The 15,150-nt window shown below is 44.7% G+C and overlaps 1 protein-coding gene across 1 annotated transcript; it reads right to left on the bottom strand.

Moving 5' to 3' along the window:
• Window positions 1–1,372: 1,372 nt before the first annotated feature.
• LOC143336465 (nuclear receptor subfamily 1 group D member 1-like) lies at window positions 1,373–12,123 on the bottom strand. The gene is made up of 8 exons (XM_076756667.1): window positions 11,504–12,123; window positions 5,869–6,180; window positions 5,675–5,763; window positions 5,420–5,564; window positions 3,398–3,978; window positions 3,106–3,291; window positions 2,788–2,998; window positions 1,373–2,699 (listed from the first exon to the last, which is right to left on the bottom strand). Exons 1-8 carry the CDS (start codon window positions 11,520–11,522, stop codon window positions 2,503–2,505), a joined length of 1,740 nt encoding a protein of 579 aa, XP_076612782.1. The 5' UTR covers window positions 11,523–12,123; the 3' UTR covers window positions 1,373–2,502.
• Window positions 12,124–15,150: the final 3,027 nt, after the last annotated feature.

Raw genomic sequence — 15,150 nt, 5'->3', positions numbered from 1 at the left:
AATTTTTCTTATTAACTGAAGCATTAAATGTTTGTTTATGGGTTTCTCAGCCCATAAACAAACATTCAATCTTCTTTTAGCCACTAGATGGCACTAGCAGACGATAATATATTACTTGGTGTAATGCTGCAAGTTTTTGGATTACGTTGCAGTAAGAACAGCAAGACTTTTTTTTTAAATTCACTGAGTTACTTTTTAAAATCATGTAGGGGATTATGGCAGGTTACAAATCGTACTGGACCTTGATAAAACAATCTCACCATAAAGTTCCTTTAAAATAAAGGTGTCAGTCAGAAAGTTTGGTTTCAGTAATAGTTCTGGTCCCTGCATCATTAAATGGTGTCATGGCCAAAATGTGCTCGTGTTGTTCTCATCCTGTCCAGCAGGTGGCAGGTGAAGACCACAATATGACTCATAGAAATGACTGGAACACTGGCTGTGTCGCAACTCCAGCAGAGACAGCAGTGAGACTTCAAATTAGAAGAGTTTCAGTCTTTTACTTTAGAGTAAAAGTTCAGATAAGAAGAGGGCAGAGGGTAGCTATTGGCTGATGTGTTGTTTTTCATTTCCTGGCCCTCAGGGAAATGCATGCCATTGCTTACAGTCCTTTTTCCTGCCAGAACCACCTGATGTGGAAGAGATTTATTGCTTTTTATCTGGTTGCTGAATTAAAACAAACATACTGCTGGTGTCTCCTGGCATTCGTATGGTTCTCCTGAATGTCTGAACTAAAAATAAAAAGCGAAAGGGGGGAGAAGTCAATCATAATTACCTCACAGTGAATATTCATTTTAGCATGAATCCATACCATTTTACAGTATTCTATGTGTATTTGTATCAGGATCTATATGAAAATCACATATATGTGCAGATGACATGGGGACTTCTGAATGCTACTGTTACTGCAGTTACTGTTTATGGAAATTGTTCCCAGAAATTTAAACTATCAGGTTTTTCCCAGATCTGCAGATAGCAGAGGTCTATTTGTGCTGTCTGGCACCCTGACTAGTCACCCCAAGAGCATCTGCACATTCACATCCCAAATTAACCTGCAGTGCTGTGTTTGCATACATGCATACATCAGCTGACGGTCTCCCTCCCACCGGCTGCTTGTCGACTTTGTGTCGGTGGCAAACATCACCTTTTATTTAAGTGTGATGCTGTCTGAAATTACATTGTCTTGTTATCACACACTCAAAAATCAAGTGGTGTTTCTTGTTAGTATAAGCCCCCTAATGGCTCTCAGACCTGGAGCATGATTGGCTGATTGCCTCTGTTGCTAGGCTACGGCTCCACGGTATGTCTCGGCAATACTGACGGGAGCATCGCATTAAGGAAGAAAGTGAAAAAGAAAGATGAGCACAAGGAGAAATGCTATATAACGTCATTTAATAATGGTACTCTATGCTGTAACCAGAAAACATTTACAAAATATTCACAAGGTGATGCAGTCAGTCGACAGTACATTTATTTCAATTATATATCTTCAAATAAAAAGTTTATACTCGGAGCACATGGTTCAAATGCTGCTTCCTCTTTTGCAGTCTGTAGAGCAATCTATTATTTGTGACATCGTACAATAATTCAATACTAACTTCATTTACATATCCAAGAATCTGAACTAACAAGGGTTTTATATACAAATTTTACAACAAAACACCTTAACATATAACGCATCAGATGGTCTAAAATGACCAATAATTTCTCCCTGATTACCGCATACAAATGCAATGCAACTTACTCTCATTTCTTAAAAATGTTATACACTTCTCAATCACAAATGGGTGATTTTCATTAAGATTTCCCACATGGTGACATGTTGTGAAAATAGCTTATGTCGTTTCAAAAGGGCTTACACAAACCGCCCCCCCCCCCCCCCAACTGTGTATCAGACATTTCTATTGCTGTGTTGTTATGTATTGACCTAAGAGGTCTTCTCAGTGTACGGAAAGTGCCCTTTACACATTGTAGCATGAATGTACTTTAAGAAATCATTGTTGGTGAATGTTTGTACACGTTTCTCTGGGAGAGTATGTGCTTCCCTCTTGTTAGCTTTGTGAGCTGGGGTAGGAGGACAAAGTCCATCGAGGAACAACAGCCTCTTTCTTCTTTTTGGTCTTGAGAATAGAAAACTGGCTCTGACGAACTCCAGGAGGGAGAGGTGATGACTTGGTGGTCTGATGATGACTTGAAGAACCAGAGGAAGAACACAGTCTATGTTTTGAGGGTTTTTTTCTTCTGTTTTTTTTTTTTTTTCTTTTAGCAATCCTGGAAACGACTGGAGGAGGAATCAGTCTGAGTTCAGGAGCCTCCGTCTCCTGCTGTGCCGACACCCCTCACTGATATTTTTTTTCCACACAGCATCAGACGTGGCACAGCTCCTACAACAACAACTGTCCATCATGCATAGGCCAGTGTACTGTATGTTGCAGGCCAGGCTTGCATGGGGAAGCAGGGAGGTTCCCCGGAGCAGATACCTCAGTCAGCTTTAGCTCCCTGGACTCATGGATCTATGCGGAAAGCTAAAAGCTTGTCAGAGTGATGGTTGTTCAGGGTGCGCAGGTCAGGCAGACGTAGCAGCAACTTTGGGAAGAGGGTGCTGTCATCTGGGCGGCGACTGGTGATGAGAGAGCGCAGAGCTTTTATTAGATTTTCCTGCAACTGCTCCACTGCTCCCACCTCCACTATACCAGAGCGATCTGCAGACAGAGAGGAGAAACTGAGGTTAGGCTGGAGGAAAAGTGTGCATACAGCATCTGCTTGTGTACATGTATGCATGAGCCTTACCGGCAGAAACCAGCACCACAGCCATGAAAAGGGCCATCTCGTCTGGCTCCAGACCCAAAGATCCCAGCTTCTCGCTGAATTCAAACATGGCGTCCAGTAAGGAGCCCATGCCGAGAGCCCGCAGTGATGCCAGTGAGTATGTCTGCCCGTTGAGGAAGGTCACCGTCCTCTCTTTGGGGTCAAACAGGGAGCAGAACCTCACCATCAGAACCTGTGATCAGAACAAAACCAGGTCAGCTTCAGAGCAGAGTCCAATGGATAAGAAAGGTCATAAAGAAAAACTCCCTCAGTCCCACCGACAAATTTAAGATGACGTACCTGGAATGTGCCAGATTTGAGCAGCATGACCTGGTCGTGCTGGCTGAGCGTCTGGAAGCCCGGGATGCTCTTTGCGAACTCCACCACTTCTTTAACAGCAGGGGTGAAGCACTGGGAGAAAGACTCCCACACCTCCTGGCTGGAGCGACTGGCCGGAGCCACGGGACATGAATTGAGTGGACAGGCCTGCAGGAGAGACGGACAGAATGAGTTGAAGGAAGCGTTATGGACTTCACTGATATCAAATTGATAGATATTCACATATTCAATAAGGCCTTTAAAGGGGTCTCACCAGCACTTTGGCTCCTCCATTTAGCTTCCAGGGGCAGGGGCTTTGGTTATGGGAATCCCTGGCTGGGTAACTGTTCTGATTGGTTGTGTAGGACTGAGATGATAGGCTGCCACTGAAGGGGCACTGATTCTGATTGGAGGAGAAGGCGTACTTAGCGTTGTCAACGTTAGTGTTAGCGGAGTTTTCGTTGTTGGGCGGGTTAACAGGGCAGTTTGTGGGGACGTGGTAGCTTGATGCCAGGTTGGCCTGCTCCCCCTGAACTGTGTGCTGAGTCTGGCTCGCTGACTGCGACAGGGGAAGTTCCTGGGCCGAACTGTTCTGGAAAGACGAAGTGGCAACGTTGCTGTTGACGGCAGCCATCTTGAGGGGTTTCTCCTCACTGTTCATTACGTTGCTGCGGTAAGACTGCGATATGGAGCCCGATCCGTCCCCCATCTGGTTCTGTGGACTGCAGGGGGCATCGGAGGGAGGCGACATCTCCATTTCCATGGAAGCTGATTCGTTGAGGCTGTTCATGTAGCTCTGCATCTCATCCAACAGTCTCTGCTTCTCCCGTTTGGGAATCCGCCCAAAACGCACAGCTGAGGACAAGCAGAAGAGAGCATCCTCTGTCAGCATTTACTGGCATCAAGCATTGATTTGCCTGCCAGTTCCTTACTGGCAGGACTTGAATTAATACAGTGAGCAGCAGACACACTCGGGCAGTTAATGTGATTTTCATATTCAAACAGTTAAGAGAAACAAGCATTTCTTGTTCTCATGTGGATCTGACACTCAGGCTGTAATCTCTATGTGGATTACTTATCCCGCGACCTCGCTACTGTCCCTGTCTATTCTGCATCTATCACAGCTGTTTCACCACAATATGAACACTTAAGCCTTCATCTCATCCGACTGCCTCATCCTCCTCTCCAGCCTTTCCAATCCCTCCCTTCCCCCCTTTTTCAATTCTGCACCTCCACTGACAGCCCTATTTATAGCCCTCTGTATGCTACACCACCTCCCCCAGTCTCTCTCTCCCTCTCTCTCCGTCTCTCTCGCTTTCTGTCTTCTAGTTGAGCACTTGCTCTCTTGTTTGGTGGAAGTAGGTCAGTGGGTCAACAGCACTGAACATGATGTCATTAGCAAAGTGACAGAGTGAGTGAGAAGCAGAAAGGTCAAAGAGACAAGAGAGGCAGGTAAGAGGTGATGAGATGGGTTGAAAGTGGAAGAAAAATGGATGATCAAACCCTCATTTGCGAGCAGATATCTTGTTGGGAAGTCAAAGAAATGACGCCTTTGAGGGTCTGTGCACTGGGGTGGTTTTCTTTTTAATTGAAACTGTGTGCATGTTTAGGAAAAGAAAACATGTTGCATGCGGTTATTAATGTTACAGCTCCCCTTTTATGATCTGATGAATTAGCAGGTGATTTTTCACTGCTGCATTTTGGCTTTTCTGGGTCAGCTAAAAATGTTTGCTCCAGAAACAAAAACGTGATTTATTATCACCTAGTTTAACCGCATCCCGAGAGATCGGAGTCCTGCTGCGAAATAATGCATCGCAGCAGATTAAATGTGTTAATATTATGTTAAATTCAAGTCAGCCACTGTGGGTTTTCATGATTAACAGGACAGAATAACATTATGTCTCTCAAATGGTTGTTTGTGAATGAAAAACAGGTAAGATTGTACATCTTGGTGAACACATGGGGTAATCAACAACTTTGTGCCCCAATTTCCCAAAATAAACTGTATTTGTCACAGTTTGTCCATGACTGATGACTACTGGGACTGGAGAGCTGCTCTTGCCATAAATCAGACAGCGGGGCAAGGAGAGAGGAAGACAGGGAGGGACAACAGACAAAAAGAGGAGAGTGAAGAGAGACGGAGATGAAAAGAAAATGCTTTTGTTTTTGTCTGACATCTGATTCTCCATGTAACCCTGCACACTGGGATCAACAAAATCCTCCAAGAAAACAAAAGAAATCGTTGCAGTTTTTGTTGCCATGTGTCTGAGTATCTTAATTAAAGACTGTCTCTCACCATCTCTGGACATGCCCACGGAGAGACACTTCTTAAAGCGGCAGTGCTGGCACCGGTTTCGGTTCATGCGCATGATGAGACACTTCTCGTTCTTTACGCACATCTTGTAGTGGATGTTCTGCTGAATGCTGCGTCTGAAGAAACCCTGCAGAAGGCACAAGAACAATGAGGGCTCTGCAGGCTGTCTTTTGTGGCAATGTGTTGTACACAGCGACAACAAAGATACGACATAACACCTCCTTTATTCTGCCTCACCTTGCAGCCTTCGCAGGCGTGCACCCCGTAATGGAACCCGGATGCGATGTCCCCACACACCTTACACAGAAGCACCATACCACCAGTCTCTGAAAAAGGCGTACATCCATCATCAGAGAGGGAAATGTAATGACAAAGCACTGGCAGGTAAACACAGAGGAGAACAGGAAGGACGGGACTGATTAGATACTTACTGGTGAATGTGCCAGTGAAACCACAAGGTCTTTTGGCCACCGTGGGATGGCTGTAGGTTGCCGATGATACCGTCGTTATTTGGGCCACGGGAGCATTGTTTACTTCAGGAAACTGGAAGACCATTCGCGGGGAAGGAGTTCCTCCCCCTTGTTCTCCTCTCTGCTTCAGGGTCCCAATCTCCTGAAAGGAGACACCCTCTGGGGATGAAGGCTGCGAGTGGGAGGAGGGCGACTGGGTCTGGTATCCACTTGACGGGCTGCCAGGACTTGGACTGGCACTGCTGGATGAGCCAGCGTACAAGATAACACCACCTGGAGGAACAGAGCGGGGGAGAGAAGCTCAGTTCACTGATCTTCATCTAGGTCGGTGTTCGCATGCACCAGTGTGAGTGGGAGTGCAAGTGTTGAGCAATGCTCCACTTTGATTCAGTGAGCTTACTTGGCAGACTTCCATAACCACACACAGAACCCCAATCGTGTTGGGACAACAGAAATTTGATCTGATGAATAATTTAGAAAAAATGTCACAGCTAGAGCAACAACAACTCTGACCTGGATATCTGTAAAGAGTCTTTCGTTTTCTAATCTGTTAGATGCTCAAATGAAAAAGACCTTGTCATGCCAGCCGGCATGTTGCTTTTACTGTACAGTGATATTTTAGCCCATTGAGTGTTATGTCAATAAATAATACTAAATACACAATGGCCAGGTAAGATAAATACCCTGATCAGCTGGTCAAACTATCACCCACACACGGGTTATTTGTCTATAAATAACATTAGATTTAATGCTCTGATAAGGCTTTCAACAGACGCTACGTTTCTGTTATCTTTATGGAAGAGGAAACAGCATAACATGATGATCATAATATGACAGCATGTTGACTCTGAGTGCCATAGACAGGCTATAAACAGGCCTTTGTTTAGGGATGTCACATCAAGACGGAAATGCCTTATTACCCCTCAACACAACACCCATCCGCCCCCCTTGTTTTGCAGACACTGTTCTTCCCTGCAAGATGAAAGACTGCCCCTCACGTGCAGGCTGAGCCAGCCAGCTCCCTGCCTGCTCGCTTTCAGCAATGAGTCTTCCCTCCTCTCCCTCCTCCCGCCCCCTCCCTTCTCCTCTATCCTCCTCCTCCCTCCCTCCCTGTTTTGGCTGCGGGCCTGCAGAACCATCTATCTGCCAGCCACCTGACCGGGAGCTCACATGGACTCTTGACACAGTTCCCGCCCGGCTCACAAGGCTCTTTGCGCAGTCCCGTGTAGACAACAGCAGCAGTACAATAACAAGCGCTAGGGCTGATCACGTTTGGAATAGAGAGGGCTCTAATGCTGTGACTACAGGCGTAGGGGGAGGCAAGCAGGGCACAGCCACCTTAAGTCTTTGCATTCCACAGAGTCACCAGAAACTGTGCACAAGGTGACAGTCACGTTGCTGAAAATGATTTGCTTGAGGGTTTTAGTCAATTGTGTATTTATGTCACAGGGGTTAAAGAATGGCAACGTGCAAATCTACAACACTTTTTAGGCTGATATAGTTGTTTTAATTTATAGCATCATGATAATAGAACTAAAAAGAGTGATGAGAAGCAAATCAGACATTCATGATTCCAAGGATTTATATATTTCTGCTCATTTCAGTGATCCGTGTATCCGGTTCAGAGTGAGCCCTGCTTTTTATCTGCTCCTACATCAGCGTGTCAGATATCCTGAATACCTGCATAAAAGCCAGCCATCTATAACATTTCCCATGTGCAGAAATAGCGTGCTTCACACTCTTCATTCACAATCTGTGTCACTTGGCTCATATCATGATGATCATGATTGCACTTTGTGGGTCACCATCAGTTAGTTGACAGACAGAGATTTTCATTAAAAACTTTCAATGCAAATCTCTGCCCTATTCTGCCCCACAGGTTACTGCAGCCAAGTTAGGAGACGTGACCAAGAGTGCATCTAACTGTAGTAGTTGTGTTATCTAAAATACTCACAATACCCTTGGATTGTCTACACTATCATTCTGCGTGCATTTCCTCACAAGGACTTTGAATCATCTGAGAAAAAGCCTCCCTCGCCTCCTGTGCTTTCTCTCCTTGAGAAAACACGTGCTGCATTTCTGTTTAGCCCTAAGTGCCTCCTTAATTCCTCTGCTCACACGTGTCAACACTGAATGCAAGGTACTCCAGTGGCCTCATGGCTTGTGTGTGTGTGTGTGCATGTGTGCAGTGGCAGTGTGACTGTGACTTCACTTCACACACAATTGTTACATGTGCCTGTGCGGTTTCCTGTGTGTCAGTGTGAGAAAGATAAAGCTTTATGGACATGTGTATCACCTGCAGAGGCTAGGGTCACACCCTGCTGTCACATGAACTCCACACCCACTTTCCACATTCACAATCGCCGCCCCCGTCAGTCTCAAAACATTCCATATTCTGTCTCCTCGTAACCATTTCCTGGAATTTGGTTTGACTGGGTGCCGGCTCTGGGAATCTCATCCCTCCTGTACTCAGGCACAGGTTATAACATGTGACCTGGATATACACAGAGCCATAAAGACTACAGAATAAACAAAAAACCGTCCATGGCCCCTCCTTCTGCCAGTCCTCCCTGACCTCCCCTCGCGTGTGTTCCCACCCCCTGGGCATGCACGCATGCATGGCAGGCAAACTGTATAGACACCATGCTCATATCATGTCTGGGGGGGGGGGGAGCTCCAACTTCTCTGTCCTCTTACATGTGGACATTTACAAGTGTGCATGGCCAGTAAGCCTCAATCCACGTGAAACAGCTGCCCTCATGTCGTGTGTCTATTTGTGAAGCACTTTCAAAGAGGATGGTTCTATGAAGGCGACATGGGGCCAAAATTTGCTTTCTATCACATGAACTTCCAATGTGCTTTTATTGCTATAGAAAAAAGAAGTTTCAAAAGCTTAATGAGTTTTACCCGCAGGTCTTGTGGTTTCATCCATACATACCTAACAGACTAGAGGAAGCAGGTGATACTCCTTGAGTAGAAATACTATCCATCTCCCCGAATCAAGCTCAGCTTTTAATGAGAATTAGCTGGTTGTGTTATCATCTGTCAAGCTGACGACCACACAGAATCTGGTTTCAGGACTGACATCAGAGCTCAGCATTAAGTTCATTGTTCCCGTTACCGTGAACGACACCTGAGATGCATTCAATATATTACTGGGCTTTGCATTTATAGAAAAAGGTACTATTTTGGGAATAATGAAAGCACGTTTTTGGGGCGATGTTGGTCTTTTTCATATTTATAGACCATAATGTTCAAGTTACATTATCATGGGTTCACACTCATCATCCCCTTTGTAGACACAAAACTGTATTTGATGACTTCTTTCCAAAATGTCCTGCAGTACACTAACTGATGATTTATGATCGCTCTACGTGAGGTTACCACAAGCAGTCTGCGAAATCTTGCTCCTCAAAGTAAACATAGGCAGGAGTGACTGATAAAAAATGTATCTAGAAACACAGTATTCCACATTATTTAACAATCTTTCACATGAATTAAAACTGAAAGCACAGAAAACACTGATCCACAGCTGCACCATCTGTTAAATGTAACTGATCTGTGTTTATGTTGTCAATGATAAGACAGCACTAACAATTTGTTGTAATTGTACTAATTGTGAATAATGCTCAATGCCTGCACAATAATGGTTCATTTAGGCATTAAAAAGGCTGCAACTACACCCCTACAGAAATAAATGGTGGTGGGTGTTCACAGTAAAAACAGGAACTGGTTAGCCATGTCACCCAAAATCAAGGCTGAAGGCAGCCAGATGTAGGTTAATATGTCATTTCATGCACCAAACAGCGATACTTCGGGTTTAATAAACCACACTGGAGTCACTAATAAACATTTCAAAGCAGTTATAGCAACTAGGACGAGCAAAGGGGCTACTAAACCCCTCTGACCCACTGACCAATCTATCAACAAATACAGAGGAATCCCCGTGCGAGCCGAGCGCGAGCAGGGTGCGCGCGGTGGCGAGGGGCGGGGTGCTTGGGAATCAAGCGCGGCACGTGGACACTGAGGCTGTGTACACGTGCTGTCAGCTCGAGGCGGGGGAACTGCGTATTAAAAAAATGAGGCGCATGATTCGCAGCGTTATCGCGACTGTTTCTACCCAGGGTGCACCGGGCGGGGAGCAGATGAGAAGACATGACAATGCCAGTGGTCAGCCGCTGTTCAAGGACGTCAGAATGTCTGTCTAGTGTTTGGTTACCGCAGCTATCATTTTTATAATAAACGGCGTCATTGTGCATTATTATACTTTAATCTCGCGGTCTAAGGCACTTTCCACTGTGATGTTGATTTCAATATATTTTATTGATAATACACTAACATTTAATTGAATGATCAGTTCATTCATGCTCAGTTCTACAAGAGCAGAAATTCAGACAAACGTGAACACAGCCTGGCACATCCTTTACTCTGTAGCGGCTCCGCTGAGATCACGGCAAATGCTTTAAAACTGGTATCGACTGGTTCGTAAGAGGTAAGACGCGGTGTGCTCTCCGCTCATTCATCATCAGCTCCCACTACAGTCAGATCATGATTCAGGTCCTGGCAGAACACCATGTCTACTCTGCACTGCTCCTCAACTCGTAGGCTAGTAAATGGATGGAAAATTTGGCACCGATTAGGCCTGACTTGTTTTGACTCAGAGGGCGTGACTGCTCCTTGGCATACCCTACTCATGTGTGTTTTGGGAAAAGACTGGGATATCATCAACAGCCAAGTTAAACGACTCACACATTGCAAAAAACAAAACAAAACAAAAAAAAAACTCTACAACTTCCCGTAAGTGAGTCAGATGGGACGGTTTTAGGGAACTACGGAAGCCCCGCCTAGCCATTAAAGGCCGTAATGTGGAGCGAGCGTATGACTCAACCTAATGTCACGATCAATAACACGACACTGAATACAAATGTGTTAAAGGTACGTGAGGTGGGCAACTGTGGAGAGGGAACGTGCCCGGTCAGGGTCGTCTTGGGTCGCGCTTCACGTGAGTTTGTTTACATGCGGAGAATCGGAAGTCCGCCGCAAAGAGAGGACTTCCCTCTCCGTCCCCCTCAGCTCTCACTCCAAACTCAACTGTCTGCAGCCCAGAAGCACCTGGCAACCTGCCACATCTCACACAGCCGAATGACAGTTAAAAGCCCGCCGTATTCGCCCCCAAAGTGTGTAGTTTCCTAACAGTAGGATTCCCAAGAGCTGCACGTTTAAAATGTTTAAAACCCGTCAGCTTCAGCTCTGCAGAACAGGAGAAACTGGCAGAGCTCAGAAATTCGGTGCTTTATGCAGCGGTTTGAATGACATGCAGTGGAACAGGATTAAAATAAGCGTTTCTGCGCTCGCGTACGTGGCGCTGTAACAAGCAGCTTTATGTAGGTATTGAGTGGTGCACTTATACATGCAGTGCTGATAAATCATCCCTCAAAAAATAACCAATGCATTTGCTATGTAAGAATAATATTTAAGGAGACGAATGCTATGGCATCTGCTCCCACAATGCACCGTTGTCTGCTTCTTTTAAATTACTGCTGTTTGCCACTGAAATAATTTCCCCCCCAAAAAAGCAGTATTAAAGCTTACTTACCACCAGGGCTGTTTTCCATGTTTTCCAGTCGGTTGATGCTGTTCAGCTGTTATTTATTTGTGGATGTTTTAACGCTGCTTGCCACCGAGGAGTTTCGTTGATGTAGGTGAAAGAGTCATGAACTGCCAGGGCATAGAGAGAGTATCCAAACGGGAGTGTACACAGGGCATCGGGGTTCTGGAGAAAACCCGGTCAGCGAAGAGAAAGTAGCTCAAAGAAATATTCAGGAAGGAAATCGGAGCAGATCTCTGTTTGATCCAAATAATTTCCAAGGTGAGTGGACGCACAGGGACAGCTCGGCTCTCCGTCTGCACCGCTTATGATGCCAGCCTGTTCTAAGATATCACTGTATAGAGCTTCTCTATATCACTGAGGTCCAGGAGCATTCAGCTGCTTGCCATGTACAGTCACTATTAAAACATGACCGGAGTGGAAGTAGTTTAAACACTCCCCACTCATCAATAAGCAACACGCGGCCTAAAATAACCAGCACGTTTTCAGGTGCCTGAGAAATGTGACCAGTTTTTTTTTTTTCTGCTCTCTTTTTGCGCGTCCCGTCAACCGCCTGTTTGTTGATGTGTATCAGGGATGTCTCTCTCTCTCTCTCTCTCTCTCCCTCTCTCTTCTCTCTCTCTCTCTGTCACGCTCTCTGAAAACATTTCACCCACCTCCCTTCCTCATGCCCCCACTCTTTTTTACTCTTTCTCACTTTTTCATTGGCCGAGAGCCCCGCGTGGAGACGGCACATTGGGCTCGTTCGACATTGGAATGCTGCTTAAAGCTCTACAGCATGTGCGCATGGCATGTGAGCTCACGCTGTCCTACTGACACACATTTTATGCTAATGAGCTGCCTGGGCTCAGCGATAAGACAACGAGGGGGACAGGGGCAGAGGAAGCGAGAGCTCTCACTCCTCTCTCGATTTCTCGTCCTTGCCCGCTTTCCGCTGGTTAAGACATAATTGTCTTAAATGCCGTGAGAGAAAGCATTTGCGATACTGCGGAATACTACTACTACTACTACTTTTAACTGTGATAAAACCAATAATTTACTTTTGTGTCGAAGGCGAGCTGCACAAGCGCGACAAAGGTGATGAGTCCATTTCTTTTATAAGATGTCATTGGAAATTATCTAATGAGGGGTATACCTGTGAAATGTAGATGCGTTCTGTTTTATATCTTTTATTGTTAGACTTTAAAAAATAAACCAGGAAAGCCCTTCAATGTGTCACTTTATTCCATTGCAACAATTTTGTCTGTTCCTTTAGCACTTAACATTTTTCTTTTCATCTACTTTTAATAAGTAAATATAGTAAGATTAGAATATTGTTTTTATTAGAAGATAAGATCAAGCTTTACTGACCCCCGGGAAAGAACTCTAGCATTGAAACAGTACAAGAAGGATGTCAGAGTAGGAAAAAAGGACAAATACCAAATATATCTAAATTAGCTATACAAGACATTATCTTACATCAGTTTGCATTATGAAATGTAGACTCAAGCGTAATATATAGAGAGAATAAGAAAACAAAACATTATACTGCATTCCCAGCTAAATTATTGAAGACTAGTCTGTATGAATTGTAGGCTATATATAAAATCTAATTAATATATTTTTTAGTTGGAAAATGTTTTATCTGTTGTGTTATTATTTTCTGAAAGTAAGAAAACATTACACTGAAATGTGACTGTCAAAGCCAGTCCACGTGACTCCCCCGTTCAAAGCCGAGCTGTTTGAGCCGAGCGCATGCGCAAAGGCCAACGCCCACGATCTCCAACAGGAAACCGGCGCAGTCTTCTGATAACGCGTGGCCATCTTCATCGAGCACAGACGATCTTCGGCTGAAAGAGCTGACACGTGCGGACAGGGCGGTGCTCACCGTGACTCCCACCGTTCCTCCTCCTCCCCGTCACGTTTCCTTTTCTCTCTACAGATTGTGTTTGCTGAAAGCCAAAATAACGCCGGAGATTGGCTGGGACGGAGTTAATGTAGGTCAGGAGCCGCTTGTGCAAACACGAGCGTCGTGAAATAGCTCAAATGTGCCCAAAACCGCGGTGTCCTCACAGGAAGCACTCGAAAGACCGCCTGTTGCGGGCAGGCACACAGAGACTTTAATTTAGGTCACGTAGACCACCCTCGGAGGTTGGGTGGGATGTTATTATTCACAGCGTTTTTCTTATTCTCGATAGGTGAGCTGAATGGCAAACCCCTCACTGCGACCCTCAGCTTGTGGGGAATGAGGCTACGGGGCCACTGCGTGTTTGATATGAAACTCATCACCTGCTCCGGATTAATGTCATCTGTTTCAGGCTATCACTTTCAATTACGGGGATCTAATGATAGAACATTTGCTCGTCACGGCCCCCCGGCAGTGTTTTATTCCAGCAGCGATGCATTTATTCATTTTACATCTTCACACAAACACGTTTGGACTATTAGTCTATTATTTCAGAGTGTCCAACGCATTTTCTGCGACGTGATCTCAGACACGATGCAGTCTTTAGCCGCTCAGGTGTGCTAATATGGGACAGTGACTTGATAATTTGGGACACTCACGAGCTGCAAAGTACAAACTGTACAAAACTGGAAGGGTTGGAACAGCTTTGAGCTACTTTTACTTTACTTGAGTATTTCTATTCTGTCCTCCTTAATACTTCTATTCCAAAAAAATGCAAACAACATACATACAAATGATGTTTTATTACCCAACAGTATATAAAAGCACTAACAGGAGCCATTCTGAATAATGGATTCTTTTACTTTTCATACTTGAAGTACTTTTTTTTTAACTAATACTCCTATACTTCTATTCTACTTAACGAAAATTTTGAAGTATTTGAGTATTTTCATGGTTTAAACCGGTATTAAAGGCAGAAATTGTTAGCAAACAGTCACGTAGAGTATTTTGTAGTTGCTATCAGTGACACAACAGGACGAGCAGGTTTCTCGGCCATGCAGATATATCACACAGTTTAATTTGCTATTCCTCCCCCTTTGAAACACAGTGGAGCAATACATGTTTTATATCAACGTGCATTGATTTTTGTTTAATACTGATCCATAAATTTCACATTTCCATGACATTGAGGTGGAATAAATCCTTCATGGCAGTTTCATTGCTTTGTTATTAATCTGGTTTATGACGTTAATACAACGTGCTGTTTATTGTTATTTTTTAAAAGCTTGCTCCACCCTTTCCCCTGGTTTCATATTAACAAGACACTGGGAGGAGTTTGTTTTGAAGGGCTGAATGAAAATAGTTTAATTATGCATGTGTCTTGAGAGGAAACACATGCAGATTTCTTAAAACGTTCTGTTACACCTTATGTTCCAGATCTGAAGTCACCCAGCATCTCTCATGTGTAATAAGCAGAGAAGCCTAACTGTGCTGGATCCACACAAGACGCCCTGGAGTCCACTTAAAGACTCACTGAAGTACAGTGGAGAGATCCTCAACACAAACATGGTCTTGAATGTGAAACAGGCGCCTGCAGCAGATGCCATAAGTAATTAAAGAGCGCCTCTCTGTGGTGTGAGGAAGCTGTGCAGCTCACCACTGGAGGATTAGACAGACGTGTCCACTGATGTTGTTATTGTACCCAAAAAGAATCAGGTCATCAGGCCATGAAGGGTTTTTTGGGCCATGT

Source organism: Chaetodon auriga, chromosome 2, assembly GCF_051107435.1.
Source record: "Chaetodon auriga isolate fChaAug3 chromosome 2, fChaAug3.hap1, whole genome shotgun sequence".
NCBI classification, from domain to species: domain Eukaryota; kingdom Metazoa; phylum Chordata; class Actinopteri; order Chaetodontiformes; family Chaetodontidae; genus Chaetodon; species Chaetodon auriga.
Note: the sequence above shows the minus strand (reverse complement) of the source record. Positions and strands in the feature narration are given on the sequence as shown.

Excerpts from the sequence above, each read along its gene's own strand:
- LOC143336465 (XM_076756667.1), bottom strand. Across the intron at positions 3,979-5,419 it reads CGTGGGCATGTCCAGAGATG|CTGTGCGTTTTGGGCGGATT; the intron begins GTGAGAGACAGT and ends GCTTGTCCTCAG. Across the intron at positions 3,292-3,397 it reads ATGGAGGAGCCAAAGTGCTG|GCCTGTCCACTCAATTCATG; the intron begins GTGAGACCCCTT and ends TCTCTCCTGCAG.